General features: G+C 51.4%; 1 protein-coding gene across 3 annotated transcripts in view; it reads right to left on the bottom strand.

Annotated features, from left to right (window-relative positions):
• Window positions 1–5,380: 5,380 nt before the first annotated feature.
• CAPN5 (calpain 5) overlaps window positions 5,381–18,847 on the bottom strand; it is a 135,122-nt gene continuing 121,655 nt past the window's right edge. For all 3 annotated transcript variants that reach the window (XM_032771511.2, XM_075061801.1, XM_032771513.2), the window contains 4 exons: window positions 18,253–18,449; window positions 16,809–16,930; window positions 8,746–8,882; window positions 5,381–7,546 (listed from right to left, as the gene is read on the bottom strand). In XM_032771511.2, coding sequence (XP_032627402.1) covers window positions 7,364–7,546; window positions 8,746–8,882; window positions 16,809–16,930; window positions 18,253–18,449 — 639 coding nt within the window. In that variant the 3' untranslated portion in view covers window positions 5,381–7,363. The remainder of the gene's footprint in view (window positions 7,547–8,745; window positions 8,883–16,808; window positions 16,931–18,252; window positions 18,450–18,847) is intronic.

The raw sequence follows: 18,847 nt of genomic DNA on the forward strand, positions 1-18,847 counted from the left end.
TAAAATCCTGCTGGTGCCTTTTCCGCTCTGGAGGGAGCTGGAGGTTGCCATCACCTACTCCCCTGGCAGGGCCAGCTATGTGATGAATCTGCCAGGGCCTCTCCCGTCCCCACCTCCTTCAGAGAGGGGAAAGTGTGAAGATGCGACTACAGAAGGGGGCCGTGCAGCAGTGCCCACTCCACCACCTGCAGCATGGCCCAGAGACCGGCAGGGGCACTGAGCATTTCTCTGAGTGTGACAGCTGCGGAGCTGCGGGGTTGAAAAGCAAAGAGACGAGCACAGGGGGTGGAGGAGGATTGCTGGAGAGCCTGGGAGGGGATCGCTTTGCCTCTCAACGCAGGGCTGGCTGGCAGTCGAAAGAATCACAGTCTCTTTCCTCTGGTACTGAACAAGAAACTCTACGAGAATAAAGAAAACAGTCTCATCCCTCAAGTCACTGGGTCTCGCTTTTTGTTTCACTGTGGAGCTTCGGCCTAGACCCTCCCCCTCCCGCCTGGCTTCCTGCTAACGGTGTAAAGGAACAGTACCCCTCTCACAAACGCCACCATTCGCCACGAGAGGGACTGTCCATCTCCATGTTCATAATGCAGGCCAAAGATGCTCGGCCCTTTCTACTCAGCAGCTCCCGCTGACCTGGGTGGGAGCGGGGTGGTGTGGAAAGGAGGACAGAACTTGGCCTGTAATGTACAGCACTTTGTGCAGAACCACATGGCTAACGTCGGGGCAAGAAGGGGCACGGCGTAATCAGCCCCCAGGGGAAAGGACCCACCTTGCTGGGAGAATTAGTCAGTCACATCCAACCGGTTTGCAGTGTGCGTGAAGCCAGCAACTGGCGCTCTCCCATGCACTTACCATAAATTTCCCCTGTGTGCACTCCAGGATCACACATGTCGCTGGAGAGAAGCAGCGCAAGGATCCTCTGCCTTGGACAGCGACCACTCCGCACAGCCTCCCGCACCCCTTGGGTCACTAGCTAACCCCTAACTATTTCATGCCTTGGGCACTGGCCAAATCAGGGTTCCAACTGGGCCCTAGAAGGTGCAGTACTGGGACCAGGGACCTGACTGAGATTCTTGCCATCAGTTAATCCAATAGGCCCCATCTCTTTGTCAGGAGCCCCTCGATTCCTGCAGCCTGGCTCTGCTCCAGGCTGGATTAATGCTTAGGAATTGCCTCAGGCCCAAATTCCTGCAGGGATCCCAACCTGAGCGGCGTGGTGCCCCACGCGCCGGGTCATGATGCCACTCACTCAACTTTGGCCTCTGTCAGGGTGGGGGAGCAGGCCAAATTGGACAGACCAATCCTGAGTGGGCAGTAGGCCAGTGCTAACCCTCCTCGTTGCTGCCGTGGGGCCGGCTCCTGCACCAGGGCTCCCCTCAGTGGCCTGACCAGCCTTACTCTACTCCCAGCAGCCTGGCCCCTCTGCTCTGCCTCGCTCGGCGACAGTGCCAATGCCTCCCTGCTCCAGGGATGGGAAGCTGCAGAGGGTTCCTGCACGGGGCAGCCAGGAGAGCACTGCGGGGGTGGGAGGTGGACACAAGTTGGATAACAGGGCAGTGTCTGTGCAGCAGGAGCCAGTGGCACTGGAATAATTTGTATAGTGGGGGTGCTGAGAGCCATTGAACCAAACTGTTAACCCTGTTCATGATGGGAACCACTTCAGGCCGCACCCCCTAGTTCCAGCACCTATGCCAGTGGTTGAGTAGCCTGGATAGGAGAGGGTTAACAAGCAACAGCTGAGCAGCAGGAGCAGGCCCTGGGTTAACAGATCTCTTGTGCAGCTTTACTGGTCAGGACCTTGCTAATATAAACGCACCCACAGTGTGAGAGCTTCTCGATCAACTGTGTGCCTAGCCCCAGGGGTGCGTTACGCCAGGCCTGGATCTGATGACACATTCGCCTCTCCCTCTGGCAGTTCCCGCTCACTCACGCCCTTGTGTTGGGGACCGGGGGGTGCAGGGGAACCAGTATCTCAGGCCAGGAGCTGTGCTGCGGCTGGCAGTGGGGAACAATAGAGCCCCACAAACAAGAGGCACAACAGCGCCACCTTGTGGACATGGGCTACAATCCTTCCCTCCATGCAGTTGCTAATACAGATCACAGTGGGAGTTTCGCACGCATCAAGGAAACACCAACCCATTTACCCCTTGTTAAATATAAGTGAATCGTGATCCTCAGCAGGTTCTTCTAACTCACAAGCAAAGTCCTAAGTGGCTGTTGTCTAACTGATCTGCCCCCTCCCTCCTCAGTGGTGAAATTCCCCACTGTGCAGAGAGACCTTTGCAACAGTTAAATCTCTCTTAAGACCTATTTTAAGCGGTTGAGAAGGGGATAAATGGTGCCTAGGTCTCATGCTGGCTCTGCACTGGAGTGAATTTCACCCTATAATCCCAGCCAAAGATTAGCGAAATCAGCAGGTGTGGGGAAGGCTAGGGAGATAGAAGGGACAGCAGCTGTGGTAGGAAGGAGATGAGAAAACTGACCAGTCCTTGTTTTCTACCTGGTTCCATGACCTGATGCATGTTTCACTCCAGAGGGGGGTGCCTTGCAATGCCTGGTAACGCCATCCCTGAGTCCATAGTTGTAAAGTGCTGTGGGATCCTTTGGAAAGAAATGTCCTTGTCATAAATAGATAGCTAAGGGTTAATGTTTCTTTCACCTGTAAAGGGTTAACAAAGAGAACCAAACACCTGACCAGAGGACCAATCAGGAAACCGGATTTTTCAAAGCTCAGGGGAGGAATTTTTGGCTGTGTCTTTGTCTGGCTCTCGCTATGAGAGGGGATTTTTTCTATCTTCAAGCTTCTAATCTTCAGTTTCAAAGTTGTGAGTACAAGGTAGAAAAAACAATAGGCTGTTAATTGTTTTTTTTTTGTATTTACAGGTGTGTAGTTGCTGAATGTTTAAATTGTATCTCTTTTTTGAATAAGGCTGTTTATTCATGTTTTCTTTTAAGTAAGAGCCCTGTGTATTGTCAACTTGATGCAGAGATCATGTTCATGTGTTCTTCTTTTTTTATATAAAGCTTTCTTTTAAAGACTTGTTTGAGTTTTCTCTCTCTGGGTAGGCTAAAGAACGAAGGGGAGGGAAATTCTCTTTGTGTTAGATCTACGGAGGGTGAAGCTCTGCAGCACCAGGGAATTGGTGGGAGGGGGAAGAGAGAGAGAAATCATTTCTGTTCCTGTATTTGGGTTGTCTCTGTGGAATAGCGGAGACATGCTTCTTGGTATTGTGATGTAAAGAGATTGCATCAGTACTCTCAGGTTAGCCCAGAGAGGAAATTCTGGGTGGAGAGAAAGGGGAAGGGAAGTGGGGTATTTCCCTTTGTGGTAAGACTCAGGGCTTCTGAGTCTTGGGGTTCCCCAGGGAAGGGTTTGGGGAGACCAGAGGGAGCCAAAACCCTGGAATTTTTAGCTGGTGGCAGCGAGATCAAATGTGAGCTGGTAATTAAGCTTAGAGGGGTTCATGCAGGCACCCAGATTTCTGGACGCTAAGGTCCAGATTTGGGAAAGCTTATGACAGTCCTATATATATGTAATACTACATGCTACACGCTATCCAAAGCCGCCTAAGCACAACACACCCTTTACAGAAGGATTACAAGCGAAGTGTTACCAAGTGACATAGGGATCATTTTGCCTGCCGCTGAAATGCAGCCACCTCTGGGGTGGAACACAGCAGCTCTTCAACAGCACACAGCAACAATGCACAACTGTTCAGGGCAGGCAGGGAAGAACACTGCACCCAGTTAAATCACAAGGAAATAGTCAGCTAAGAAAGTGACAACGGCCTGGGGAAAGTCTAACGTTAGCTGCTGAACTCCAGTCTCTCAGATCACAAGCATTCGTGCAGTTACACCCCATCCCAACTCTCCCTGCTTTGATGGTTTAAACCATTAGAAACACTGGGCTACATGGTGCACAGGTGAGACATGGGCCCTCACGCAACTTCCTCCATCCCTTGTGACCCTGCACAGGGCCCAGCCCTAGGCAGGTTGGTGAATGCACAGACTGTGCTAGGGTAATGCCAGCACTGGCATGAGGCACCCCCCTAAGAGGGTGAAAGTGCGGCCAGGGCTCCTCCCCCCTCCCCCCAATGTGCCGGCAGGCTGGCCAGGAAGAACCATGCTGCCGCAGGATCCATGTGGGACTCCTGGCAGAAACCCTCCTGGAGCTGTGAGTGGCTGCGCTAGTGCAGGAGTGGGAGAGAACTGATAAGGTATCACGCGAAGGCTCAGCCCCAGCCCCAGAAACCTCAGCTCAGAGACCAGCCTTTGTGGGTCCCGATATTTGCAAAAGGCGAAGAGCAGCAGGTGCAAAGGGGGCCAGCCTCTGCCCGAGCAGGGCGCCGGCAGCTCTGAATTGCCAAAGGCATTTCACAGGGACATTTCAGCGCTCCCACCATGGATGTGCGCACACGTCTCACTGGCCATGACTGTGTGGGCCTTGTGAGGAGGGATGGTGCCACTGGGGTGAATTAGGAAGCTTGAGTCCCTCTTCTGGAGGGGGGCTGAGGATGTGCCCAAGCCCATTGTTCTCAGGAGTGGGAGGTCTCCTCTGCAGGCCCAGGGGTGAGAAGGAGTGTGGTTTTAGCCACAGCTGCTCCCTTCTGTTTCCTCCTTTCCCACTCGTCCCATAAAGGGCCGGCCAGCCAGTCTGCTAGAGGAGATTAGTGCCTGATCCCAGCAGCCTCCTTCCCTTCCCGCAGGCGGAGTTCTGAGAGTGGCCTTCAAGCCTCAGATCCAACTAACACAGACCTGCCCCCCTCCAGCAGCAGCCCCCCACCCAGCCTTCTGCCCTCCATCAGGCCCTTCCAGCATCAATTCTGGAGGCACGGTGGTAGTAACAAGGCTGCAGAACATAGCACTGCACAGATTCCAGAGGCTACACTGGTGGCCTCTCCCGCCCCTCGAGCAGCTCGGAATTAGGGCACAAAAGGGGTGCACGGAACAGAATCTCACACAATGTGGGGGCAGGGATCCATTGCCATTGGAATGCTGCTCGTCTGGCGTGAGACTAGGCGTAACCCTCAGCCACCGCAGCTCACACGACTCCCTCTTACCTGGACCCAATCCACGTAACAATGTGTGATCTCCAGCACGTCTGTTTGTGCCATGGCCAACTGTCTTCCAGGAGAAGAAGAGTCCTAGGGACTGGCAAGCGACACCCTGACACCGTGTGGCTAGTGGCCAGGTACACCGGGTAAGGATTCGCTCTCAGATGAGAAGGATGCTCCCCAAATACAGTCCTCCCCGCACGTTGCCTTTCCCTGTTGAATGAATGTTTATTAGCATAATCGGGTGCGCATGCTGGTAGCTGTTTACTGACTTCACCTACAGATCACGCCCATGACGTGGCTGGAATGAAAAGCTGGCAGAGAAATCAATTCGAAATGGAAGTTTATTGAAGAGAATCTAAAACGGAATAACCCAATCCATCCAGTAGCCCTTGGGTTTGAGAAAGGGTTCGGGAAGACCATGATATCTGGGACCGAGGGCATTCAAATACAATGTATGCAATTTATTTATAGAAGGTACAAGCTGTACAATTTTGGCTTTTTTATTTTTTTTTAACTGCATGTTTGGACTGTTCCTTGATCTGGTGCAGCATGACACTTGGATGCTTTTGGTATACAAAGGTGTTTTCCCAGCTCATTTTAACACATACACACCACAACGTTTTATGCAATAAAGTGCAATACTGGATTCTTTGTGAGGAATGAAATGATTGATGGAAATAGCAGGCATTAAATCAAAGACAGCTCCTAGACCAACTAGGCTGACTGTAAAGTGCTGATCTGTTCCCAAAAAACAAACAAAACTAATGTAACCAAAGACTTCGATTCATTTTACTGAAGTGGAAAAGACAGCAACATTTACAATGGAATGTCAACAATGCCCCTCCCAAATCTGCTTTAAAAATAAAAGATTCAAATAAATGATGTACGAAAAGATTCTTCGGAGGAGGGGGAATAAAGCCTATGTCTATCATTTTGTTTCTTAAAAGAAAGAAAAACTGACCTAAAAGAATTACAGATATTAAGACATTTTGGTCCTGATACAATATGATGATATTAAAAAGGCTGTAAAAACTCATCTGTCCTGTCATTATGACTTGCTTGTCTGTAAGAAATAGATAAGATAGTTTGTGTATTGTGTAACTTTCCCTAGGAGCTAGTTCAATGGTCCCCAAACTTTTTCAATTACATCTCTCCCCCGCCCCCCCCTCCGGGAAGCAGGTGGTGAGTGGGGCAGGACAGGGGAGGGGGAGCCATGTTTCAGAGGTGGGGTGAGTGGGGCAGGAGCCGTGCTCCGGTTAGGGGGTGACTGGGACAGGGGGAGGAGGGGTAGCCATGCTCGGGGCAGGGAGCCGTCCCTGAGTGCTCCTCCGGGCTCCAGCAGCAGCAGCACCTGCTGCTCTTCCTGCCTCCGCTGGTAGAGGCCAGTTACTGCGAGTAACCAGACACTGTCGGGGCAGCTGGACTTGGGGCTGAAGCAGAGCTGGGGGCAGCGCGGGGCTGGGTGGCACTCCCTCCCCGCCCCCTGGGGGGCTGGCCCAGGCCCCGCCACACACCCTAGATGTACCTCTGCACCCCACAGTTTGGGGACCACTAAACTAGTTAAAGGGGCCACATTTGCTATTTCATTTTCCCCTCTCACAATTATCAATGGAATACTGGGGCTGATACTTGGCCAGGTAGACCACACACGGCTGAAAGTGAGAAAGCAGGCACTGGGTGGTGCAGCTGTAATCTCTGCCTGGTAAGGTGAGGCTGCTGCCCAAGGAGGAGGGGATACACTGGTTTGGGAAGACTGTGGACATTTTCCAATGTTTTCTCCTTCCAGCTGCTCTACCGCCAGCGTACAAACCAGGGCCCACTACGCATACAAACGTCCCTGTGCATTTACACCACTTGTTATCTACTTTTCTGAGATGCCTCCACAGATGTGTGATTAAAGGAGACTTCAGTGATGATGAATTTCCATACGGTTGTCTAAAACCAAGCAGGTAGATTGAAGAGGCATATTGCTTGGTGGGACCAATCTGCCCATCTCTGGGGGTGCGCGACATCCCCATGTAAACAAACAGCATCAGGGCATCCCACTCTGGCTGTCACAGAATGTACCATATGCCCAGTGCTTTCACACCGGCACGAACCACGCTAGTACTGGCAACAAATGATGCCTCGTGTGAGTAAAAGAATCATTTTGGTTCCTAAAAAGGCACCTTGTTTAACGCTGAAAACATAAGACTGGCCCCTTTAAGTGTGATGCATGCGTAGTTCATACCCTCTGGCAGACAGTATATATACTATATATATTTTATAGTCACATATATGGCTCGAGAAGAAGAGTTCTTGAGAAGCTAGACATTGATGAGTCTGCTACTGCTGAGCAGTCTCACAGCAATGCTTCCTGAAATGCCACTGGATTTTTTGTTCTCCTTATCTTGGAGATGAAGGGTTTGCTGTGACAGACGGTCATCGGGCTCACCAGTTAGAGCCACCTGGCCCAGGAACTCATCACTTATAATGTTATGGTTCCAGACCTAGAGAAACAAAACACAAAATGACAAGGAGTCCGGTGGCACCTTGAAGACTAACAGATCTATTTGGGCATAAGCTTTCGTGGGTATAAAACCCACTTCATCAGATGCATCACAAAATGGGTGCTGCTCCTGTTGGGCCACATGCAAGCTTTCTGCTGCAACCTATTCTGCATGTACGAACATTCGTACAGGGTATACGGGATGCCTTTATCATTCTAGTCTTGCTGTTATTGATTAGTCCTCTTGCAGTAGCACCGAGAGGCCCCAGATGAGATCAGGGCCATATTGTGCTGGGTACTGTACATACAAGAAGCGAGACAGTCCCTGAGCTGAACAGCTTACAGTCTAAATAGACCAAACAGACAAAGGGTGGGAGAAAGGAAGTATTGTTATAAATGGGGACCTGGGACACAAAGAGACGAAGTGACTTGCCCAAGGGCACACAGGAAAACTGTGGCCAGATCTCCTGGAACTTAACCTCTAGACCAGCCTCTCTCTCCACCTCTGCAGCTGGTGAATCTTGATCTTCCTCCATTTTTGAAATGGTCACTGAGCTAATCGTTTTCCTGGGTGAACGAGTAGACTTTTGAACCCTTGTCCCTGGCCACACAGAGGATATTTTAATGACGTGATGACTTATGCCCTTGCCTCTCCCAGGATTAAATACACACCTCCTCTGATCCCTGCGGACTGGGGTCAGAACGACAGCATGGACGCGTGTAAGTGACTACATGAGCTGAAAGGCAGTGGAGAATCAGACCTCACATTCCTTTTGTTTTCAGGGCTCCCTTAAGAGGCTATACTTGATGTGAAAAGGATCTGTAGTACCTCAGAATGAGCCAACCCCTGAAGCCCTTACTGAGTTCTTACTGAAATCCAAACTTGGGCAAACTCCCATTGACTTTAGTGAGAATTAGACCAATGAAGAGCTTAGTAAAAAAGCTTGACAATTTTTCCACTAGTACCTGCGCATTGTCTAAAGCACCATACCTCCTTAAGCCTACATTTCTGGTTAAGAACCTGACAAATTAATATCTTTCACTTAATACGTTAAATAACTGATCTCACAATCCCCCAGGAGGCAAGCATGAGCATCACTGTTAAGGAAACTGAGTCATGAAGTATTTTGATGAAATAGCCAATGCTGCCCTGCAGATCTCTTGTCTTGCTGGCTCCCCACAGATTGGCCTGTTAGTCACCTGTACAATGATGGGCTGTCCTGCCTTCTTGCGATAGAAGAGACCTTTCACATCAAACTCTGGAGTCTGGGTGTTTTTCTGCACTGGAGATCGAATTTTGTTCCCTTCGCACTTTATGATCACATATGGGTCTGCTCCTGGGGAGAGGAAAGAGAATTAACCTCTTGCCACAGCTAACGTCATTCCTTCTAGCCCTTGCTTGGGTCACTCCTGACAGTGGGTATTATAGTCTATAACCCACAAATGGCGGCAGGAAATCAAGCAAACTCTGTAAATGGGGACAATGATACTTGCCCACCTACACATCGTCCTTTGAGATCTACAGATGTCCGGGGGCCAAGGCTCATTTGCATTATGCTTGATGTCACCCTGGATGTGCGCTAGCGGCTGAGCAAACCAGCTGAAGGTGGTTCCCAAACAGTGAAGTGACAACATCACTGTAACATACAAGCCCAGATGTTCCAAACTGACTAGTGATTTTGGGTGCCCAACTTGAAACACTCTGAAGAAGCCTGATTTTCAGACAACAGGTGCTCAGCACATTCTGAAAATCTGGGGCCTTTCAGGTGTCTCCTGCTGGGCCCTCAAAATCACTAGCTGCTTCGGAGCATCTTGGCTGCAGGCCTTGACAAAAAACAGTCCCATAAACATGAACAGAAGAAAACACACCAAGGCCACACTACAGTGCAATGAAGAACCTACCTTGTTACCAGTGCTAGGACCTCTCTTCACTGCTCAGTGAAAAAGATAAGCACATACAAGACGTAGGTAACTGTTTTTTCTTCTTCGAGTGCTTGCTCGCTCATGTTGATTCCAAGTAGGTGACTCCCAAGCTTTACCTATGAAGCGGGGTCGAAGTTCACAGAATCACTGATTGTAGCACTGCTCAGACGAACGTGGCATCGTCTCCAACCTGAGGCGTAATGCGATGTAAAGGCATGGATCGATGACCACGTCACTGCCCTGCAGATGTCTTGAATAGCAACATGTGCCAGGTATCTTTGCCAAGTCATAGCACGCCAGGATATAGGATATGATCCAAGAAGAGATCCTTTGGGACCAGACTGGAAGCACTTTCATCCGCTCTGCAATTGCTGTGAACAGTTGCATTGATTTTCGAAATGGCTTCGTTCTTTCCATGCAGAAGGCTAATGCTCCTCTGACATCCAGGGAGTGGAGTATTTGTTCTCTGTTAGCATGTGGCTTAGGAAAGAACACAGGAAGAAAAAAGCCCTGGTTCGCATGGAATTGAGAAACTACATTTGGGAGAAAGGCTGGGTGTGGTCACAACTGCACCTTGTCCTTGTAGAAATCCGTATATGGGGGTTCCAAAGTTAAGGCCTTAAGCTGAGACACCCTCTTGGCTGAAGTTATAGCCAGCAAGAACACTACTTTCCAGGACAGGCAGAGGAGGGGGCATGTTGTTAAGGGCTCGAAAGGAGGTCCCTTCAGTCTAGAGAGCACCAGGTTGAGCTCCCATGGGGGAATTGGCTGTATTGGAAGCATTTTCACACAACATACAGTCAACCTGTGGAACTCCTTGTCAGAGGATATTGTGAAGTTCAAGACTGTAACAAGGTTCAAAAAAGAACTAAGTAAGTTCATGGAGGGTAGATCCATCAATGCCTACTAGCCAGAATGGACAGGGATGGTGTCCCTGGTCTCTGTTTGCCAGAAGCTGTGAATGGGCGACGGAATGGGTCACTTGATGATTACCTGTTCTGTTCATTCCCTCTGGGGCACCTGGCATTGGGCACTGTTGGAAGACAGGATACTGGGCTCGATGGACCATTGGTCTGATCCAATATGGCCATTCTTATGTTCTTGACCGGAGTCCAGGAGAGCTCTGATGAACTCTATTCTCTGAGTTGGGGTTAGGGTCAGCCTTGCCACATTCAGTATCAGGCCGAACCTGTGGAACATCATTTGAATTAGGCTCACAAGGACCTCTACCTGGGCTCTGGAGCAGCCTTTGATTAGCCAGTCACTGAGGTACAGAAATACTTGCACCTGTCGTTTCCGCAGGAAGGCTGCCACGACCGACATGGATTTGGTGAACACCCAAGGGGACGCTGAGAGGCTGAAAGGGAGGACTGTGAACTGATAGTGGGTGTAGTTGACCAAAAAGTGGAGGAACTGTCTGTGGGACGGGATCATGGACACGTGAAAGTACTCATCCTTCAAGTCGAGGGCAGCGTTCCAGTCCCCCAGATCCAGGGAGGGGATAATGGAAGCCGGGGAGACCATGCAGAACTTTATCTTTTTCATGAATTTGTTCAGGTTTCGCGGGTCTAAAATAGGTCTGAGCCCACCCTTGGCTTTCGGGATTAGGAAATATTGGGAATAGAATCTCCTGCCCCTGAATTCTAGAGGAACTTCCTCTACCGTTCCGAGCTGTAGGAGCGTTTGCACGTCCTGCATGAGAAGTTGCTCATGAGATGGGTCCTTGAAGAAGGACGAGGAAGGAGGGTGGGAAAACAGGAGGGAACAGAATTGGAGAGAATATCCAAGACCCATTGGTCTGAGTTGATTTGTGCCCAGGCATGGTAAAAATGAGATAGATGATTCACAAAAGGGAGGGGAAGGCTATGGAATCTGAACTGGTGTGTCGCCCTCGCACGCACCTTCAAAAGTTTGGCTTGGAGTGCCAGCCTGACTGCCCATTTCTTATCCTTGCAGAGGTTCCCAGGCTACAGCTGTTGATGATGGAGGGGCCTGTGCCTCCGAAACCACGAACAAGGATCTGGACCATGGCCCTTTGGGTTGGTGGTGGGCCCACGGGGTCCAGGAGGGCCACTGAGCCAGCACTTGCCAATGCGGTGGCCATGACATCATGGGTAGCGGCTGTCCACCTTATCTGGAGTGGCCAGCTTCGCCTAGAGGTGTATGATTCTGCCTCCAAGTCCGATTAGGACTTTGACCCCGGCAACCAAGGTGGTGCGGAGTGAGATGGTGCTGGGGAGCTGTGCCAAGGTGAAGACGAGTGGTGCCGCATCATTGCTGGCTTGCCCCTGGAAGGCACTGTGCCTCTTTGCGGTAACTGTGACAGTGCCAGTGCTGGCACCCATGTGGGGAACTGCACCATCATTGCTACGAGGCCCCTCGCCTCCTCAAAGGTGTCTGGCATGGTGAGAAGGTCCAAGTCCCAACCCTCCCACACTAGGGAGTCCACTAGAACCGGACTTGACAGACCTCCCTGCGAGGCTGGAGTTGACAGTGCTGGCTGAGTGGGAGCTGGAGAAGGGTGTCGTGGCATGGGACACATCCTGCCGGTCCCTTCTTGCTCCATGGCTTTAGCGGGAGAGAGACCTTTGTCAGCCTTCTTTCTTTTGTGTGTCAACAGCGAATGGGAGCAGTGCTGGGCACTCACACTGGAGGAGGTCTTCAGCGCCGGGGAGTGGCTGTGCCTAGGGTCCTTGGAGCCCAAGTCCTTTCTTGGCACCGCAGCCTCTCTTATGGAGGCTGGGGCACTACACACCAAAGTGTTGGGCTTGGGGTCAGACGCAACTGTGCTGACTGGGGACGAAGGGCTGACTCCATAAGGAGTCATTTCAGCCTAAATTCCCTTTCCTTTTCAGTCCTTGGGAAGAAGCCGCTACAGATTTTGCACTTCTCAGTCTGATGGGTTTCCCCCAAACACTTGAAGCAGGAGTCATATGGGTCTCCCTTTGGTATAGGCTTCAGGCAGGACCCGCACAGTTTGAACCCTTGAGATCAAGGCATGCCCCTGTCCCCGGGAGGAGAATGTGGTGGGGGGAACCTCCAAATGAAGCTTACCTAACTAATTAGGAACTACTTGAACTAATACTAAGTTTTCAACTATTTACAGATATAACAAGAAAGAGTCCATTAAGGGGGTTGCTTGCCATCGCAAGAGAAGAGTTGCTCCAACGACCATCACTTGTGGTAAGAAGGAACTGAAGAGGCAGTGGGTCTGCAGAGACCTATATACACTGCCGGGAAGGGGTCACTCAGGGGACTCCACAGCCAACCTGATGGGTACTGCTAGAGGGAAACCTTCCGACGACTGTGTCAACCCGATGAGTACCGCTAGGGGAAAAACATTCTGACGACCGTGCCAAACCGATGGGCACCGCTAGGGGGAAAACCTTCCAATGACTGCGCCAAGCCGATGGGTACTGCTAGGGGGAAAACCTTCTGACGACCGTGCTGATCCGATGGGTACCGCTAGGGGAAAAACATTCCGATGGCCGTGCCAAACCGATGGGTACCGCTAGGGGGAAAACCTTCCAATGACCGCGCCGAGCTGATGGGTACCGCTAGGGGGAAAACCTTCCAATGACTGTGCCGAGCTGATGGGTACTGCTAGGGGGAAAACCTTCTGACGACCGTGCCGAGCCGATGGGTACTGCTAGAGCGAAAACCTTCCAATGACTGCGCCATGCCGATGGGTACCACTAGGGGGAAAACCTTCCAACAACCATGCCGACCCAATGGGTACTGCTAGGGGGAAAACCTTCCGATGACCGTGCCGACTCAGTGGGTACTGCTAGGGGGAAAACCTTCCGATGACTGTGCCGACTCAATGGGTACTGCTGGGGGAAAACCTTCCGATGACCGTGCCGACCCGATGGGTACCACTAGGGGAAAACTTTCTGATGGTTGTGCCGACCCGATGGGTATCGCTAGGGGGAAACCGTCTGACAACTGTGCACGCCTACTTAGAATTGACATGAGCAAGAACTCGAAGAAGAAATGAGGGTTACAGAATAGTTGGATTATTTCTTGGGGACAACATGTGTCTTAGGGAGGGGCTTGAGTGCAGAGAGGGTGGTGGCTTGTGGCAAGGGTGACCAGATGTCCCGATTTTATAGGGACAGTGCCGATATTCAGGGCTTTTTCTCATATGGGTGCCTATTACCTCCCACTGCCTGTCCCAGTTTTTCACACTTGCTATCTGGTCACTCTACTTGGGACAGGCATTCTGTACACTAGGGGGCGACACAGAGATGAGGCTGCAGATTGGAGTGTGAGGTGGGATGAGCAGGGGTGGAGGAGGGAGCAGGATTCTGTGGGGTCTTGAGGGTGAGGAGAAGAGTTTAAGCTAGACGTGATGGGTGGCAGGGGGACCAGGGGGGAGGCTCAGGGATGGGCCTGTTACAAAGTCAGTCTGCTGGGCAAGGTAGATCATTGTAGCAGCTGTGCACTGGCTGGACTGGAAGAAGGTGTCCTGGGGGCCATGGGCAGGCCAGACACAGGGTGAAGCAATCTAGTCAGGGCCCAGGTGAGTGTGTGAGCTGCAGGCCTAGAGAAGAAGGATCCTGCATTAACCAACATTTCCCGTTAGGAAACAGGCCCATGTCCCTGTGTTTGTAGTGGGGAATGAAACATTGTTTGAGAGCCGGAGCAGCCAGGCTGCAAGGTTAATGCTCTCACAAGAGACTTTGGTAACTGCCAAGGAAACACAGGCAGGTGTTGATGTTCCATCCAAGTGCACACTGAGAATGCTGAGGAACGAACCAATCCTCTTCCCAAGGCCAGAGACTGAACTTTCTCATCTCTTGTTCCCAGAGGAAACTTGGCAGTGATTTACCGCCCCCCTACTCCATAACTTTCCACTTCCCAGGGCTCCTTGCTTCCAGGATTAGAAACAGCTGCAGGATTTCGCAGCCATGTTTTCCAAACGATTCTTTGGAAAAACCCACGAAAGCCTCATTTTCCACCAGCCAGAGCCAAATTCCACCCATAAATCGCTGCCCTCAAATATCTGGGATGGGGTTGGGAGACAGAAGAGACACAATTGCCCTGAGAACCACCAACGCAAACATTTTGCTGGCTGTGGAGGATATCCTGCTGCTGATATTGCTTTGCCTTGATCTCAGTGATCTCACATGTAGTCAGAGGGCAGCATGCTTTGCAGCTTGAAGTCAGAGAATCAGAACAGCTGGAATACAGCAGGGAAATGCCATACCAGAGGCTGCATCTGGCATCTTGGTGTAAAAGGCACCACCTTGCAGCCTCCTCATCACACTGTACCCGGGACCCGGTTCTTCAGAGCCAAGATCTCTGAGGGTGTAGAAGAGGCTCTGTTGATTGATTTCCTTCTCAAAAAGAGCACATCTTTAGGACAGCAGCAGGGTACGTGATCCCAGGACACTGGTTATGCATGCAAACCAGAGCACAGGGAGGATGAGGACAGAAGAGCCCGACACCCTATAATGCAGATGTCAGGCTGGATTCTCCGTTCACATCACTGACTTGATCCCCTTGATTTCTAAAGGTTCCTAAACCATGCTCATCACCATAGTAGCTGAGTGCCTGAAATAGCCTGGGAGGGGAAGCAATAGCCCAGAGATGAAGCAACTGTCTTAGGAGCAGTCAGTAGCAGAGCTGGGACGAGAACCCAGCTCTCCGGCATCTCAGACCAAACCAGCCCCCTAGTCACCAGCCCACTGACTCCATCTACCAGTTGAGTGGAGCTGCCCCTGGGTTACACGAGGGTAGGTGAGTGACAACTCAGGCCGATGGGTTCTATGAGCGGAGAGCCAGTAAGTCATTATCTCTCCCCTGAGAAGAAACCTGCCAGGGATAAACCCCTCTACGCCCCTGCTGGAGAGCACAGAAGGGCTCTGTTTGCGGCATATGGAGCATAGCCTAAGGAAGGAGCGATGTTAGTCTTGGAACAGCCGCTTTGCCAGAAGGCCCGGCAAGGGATGTCCTTGATGCAGATTGCCTGGGAACTCACTACCAGTCTGGTCAAGAGGTGGTGAGAAGGGTTGTGAGAGGACAAGTTCCAATCAGGAAAAGTCATTAATGTCCATGGTAGCTACCATGTTTCTTTTGAAAGTAGGACCAGCAAAAGTCACCCCTCTACCCCCACTACTATTATCCTAGGGTTTCTTGATCCAGAGATAAGTGATGAAACTGAGTGGCAGGGTGGAGGCCCCTTGCCAAGTCGCTCTCTTTAGTAGCCAAGAAACAAGCCAGCACTCACCATCATGACTCTAGGGGGCGCTGTGCTGTTGTCTGCCTGATGAGAGGCCCTGCAAATGGCAAAGTGCCAACAGAAGGTGCACGCCTCTGGAGAATCCACTGCCGGTCCCCAAAGAATAGAGGTGGGATGCAAGCAATTCAGTACCCTGCAAGAGCCTAGACTCGATGCTTTAAAGCCACATGAAACTCCCAGAGTCCTCTGGCACCTGCCAGCTATGCAGAGATACATGCTCTGTAACACTGTAACCACTTCCTAGCCCCAGCATGGTTTGAGCCTGTGTAGCTTCCCTTCTGGAACTGCAAAGGCCATGCTCAGTAACGGGAAGTGTCTGACCCCGTTTCGATCTCGCTAAACCATCGGCCTCCGTAACGCCTTGCAGCTCGTGATTGTGAGTGTGATTGTGCACTGTGTAATGTGCTGCCCGTCATCTCTCGTACGCCTCCAGCCTTGCGCAATGTCCTGTGATCGTGCCTTACAGGGCAGGGTGACGCGGTGACTCTAAATCTATGCAGAGCCGTTCTGTTAGTGTCCCAGAATCTCAAAATGGCTACCGCCTGTGAAAGCCTTAACACCCATAGGGGCCTTTTGATCTTTACAGAGCCCTTGGGTCTCACAAGATGCTCCTCTTCTGCTGATCTTCGAACAGCGACTTCACTGTAACATTTGAAACCTCCGACTCCCTGACCCACGTCTCCAGGAGAGGTCATGGGTCTGATTCTTCATTGCCTGGCACCTCGGGTAGTAATACGCCCACGTAAGATGCCGGGCTGTGGAGAACCGATCCTGCAGGAGTATAATGAATGATGGGGGATTGCCTGCAATGGCAGGGGACTGGACTCGTTGACCCAGAAGGTCCCTCTCAGTCCTGTCTTCCAAATGGGGCTCTGTGAAATGAACCACATCCGATCCATCTCTTGTATTTCGAAGGAGCCCATCCCCATGGTACCCTGCCTTAGCACTTGTTGGATCATAAGTGTGTGTTGGGGGTCCTGGAACATGTTCTGAAAACAAAGGACTTGGTCCTACTTGCCTTGTAACAAAACCAAAGCTCAACACTGGCTCACCGTTCCTCAGCGAGTGCAGAACAAGCAATACAAAAGGCCAGTACCTCCTTGGGAATCCTGGTTCTTCAGTCCAGCTGCTGCCAGGACATGGACCTGGGACACCACTTGTGGATAGCCACACATTCCACTCCAGCAGGTGCGGGGAGGCTCATCCAAGGTCAGCTCTCTGCATGGGGGATCAATAGCAAGGGAGACGTCATATCAGACATGCCTGGGCTCCCAGAGCTCATGCCTCTTTCTAACAGGGAAAAAATGGTGGGTGCTCCTCCCCCTGATCAGCGCCTCCCCCTCCCCCCAGTGCCTCCCACACCTTCCCCTCTCTCCCAGCACCTCCCGCGATCAGCTGTTCCTCGGGAGAAGCAAGGGCAGGGTGTACTCAGGGGAGGAGGAGGAACAGAGCAAGAAGAGGCAGAGTGGGGCTGGGGCCTTGGGGGGAGGGGTGGAGTGGGGACAGAACCTGGGGCAAAGCGGGGGCTGAGCACTTCCCAGCACAGTAGAAAGTCGGTGCCTCTGAGCAGAACCCTGTTGCGGGATATTCTGAGGCAGATCTGGATATTGCTCCGGACGCCAATGGAGGAGGGAGTGAGGTGCGCACGGCTGGCCGGCCAATTGGGTCCCCACTGAAAGGGAGCCCAATGCAAACTCCATGTGGGTTTGGTGACTGGAAGGGCAGAGGATGGGGAAGGCCGAGTGAGGTCATGTGGTTTCCACCCCATGTTAAACCACGCTGCTTGTAACTTAGCAGTTGGGAAATAGGGCGAGAGAAAAGAAAATACCCCCAGGAATCCCCCAATCCCACACAGCCTGCAATGAGTCTGGCGGAATTTGCACCTCCCTACCTACCTTCCTGGCCATTTTCCTTCTTTCTTGCAGAGAATAAAAAAGGGGTGAAAGAAAGTACAAATTCTAGGGCTGGGTACATGTTAATTGTGGAGCATGGATTTATTCCTCATATAAGGAGCAAACTCCTTCTATCTATCTAGCTATTGTACTGATGCGGTGCCCATCACCCGAGCCTGTGAGCACCTCCCCATCTTTAACGCATTATCCTCTCAGTGAGGTACTCTTATCCCCATTTCAGAGACGGGACACTGAGGCACAGAAAGACTGGCACAGGGTTGCATAGGAAGTCTGTGGCAGAGCAGGGAACTGAAATTGGAATCCTAGGAACTCCCAAGTTCCCAGTTAGTGCCCTAACCACTGGGCCATCCTTCCCTTCCTCATTTGTTTTACTAAGAAACACCTTAGTTTGCATGTTGGATCTTTAATCCACTAGGTTGCCCAGCGATCACGAACATCTATCAGGTTCTGAAGCAGTTTGTGATCTGCAAATTCACCTGCAAAGTCACATTGTACCAGAACACTCCTACAGCAGGACCTTGCTGACAACTTCCTTCGGGCCAGGGCAGGGATTGGGATCCAGTCCAGGGAGTTTACCCTGTTCCAGTTCGGCACGTGACGCTGAGGATAAGAAGATGGGCTCCTTACCGGCAATCTGCAGGCACATCTGTGAAAACCCGGAGAAGGAACTCTCCCACGTGACCTGGGTCGAAGGTAGTTGGAATGATGACGTAGCGGCCTTCTTTCAGGTCTGTCCTCAGGAAGATGCTCCGGGAGTTAATATAGACGGAGGTGGCCACTTGCTGCTGCAGGGTGTGCATCCTGTAATTCCGGTTCAGTTCAACCTGGGCATAGGTCACAACAGGATACTCAGCCCCTCCTTTCAACACCCATGGAATGACAGCCCCTTGTGTGGGTTCACCTGCAGGGACTGAACCCACGGTGTCCGGGTCTAGAAGCAGAAGGCTCTGCAGCTCAAGCTAAAGCATCAGCTCCAGTGGAGGCAGGAGCAGACTCAAAATGTGGTCTAGCTACTAGGTAGAGATGGCGCATCACACCACGTAGGTTAAAGGGAGGTTCAGTGTTCGGGGTAACAGATCAACCATTCCTATCCCTTCTGCTTTGCTGGGTGTATGTGTATTTACTGCCCTACCTCTCTGAAAGCTCGCCCAGTGTCCCAACCTTTCTGAAACTAACACCTTCAGTGCCACCTCCTACCGCTTTCATGCTGGCAGGTATGACT

This window comes from Chelonoidis abingdonii, chromosome 1 (assembly GCF_003597395.2).
Source record: "Chelonoidis abingdonii isolate Lonesome George chromosome 1, CheloAbing_2.0, whole genome shotgun sequence".
Taxonomy (NCBI): domain Eukaryota; kingdom Metazoa; phylum Chordata; order Testudines; family Testudinidae; genus Chelonoidis; species Chelonoidis abingdonii.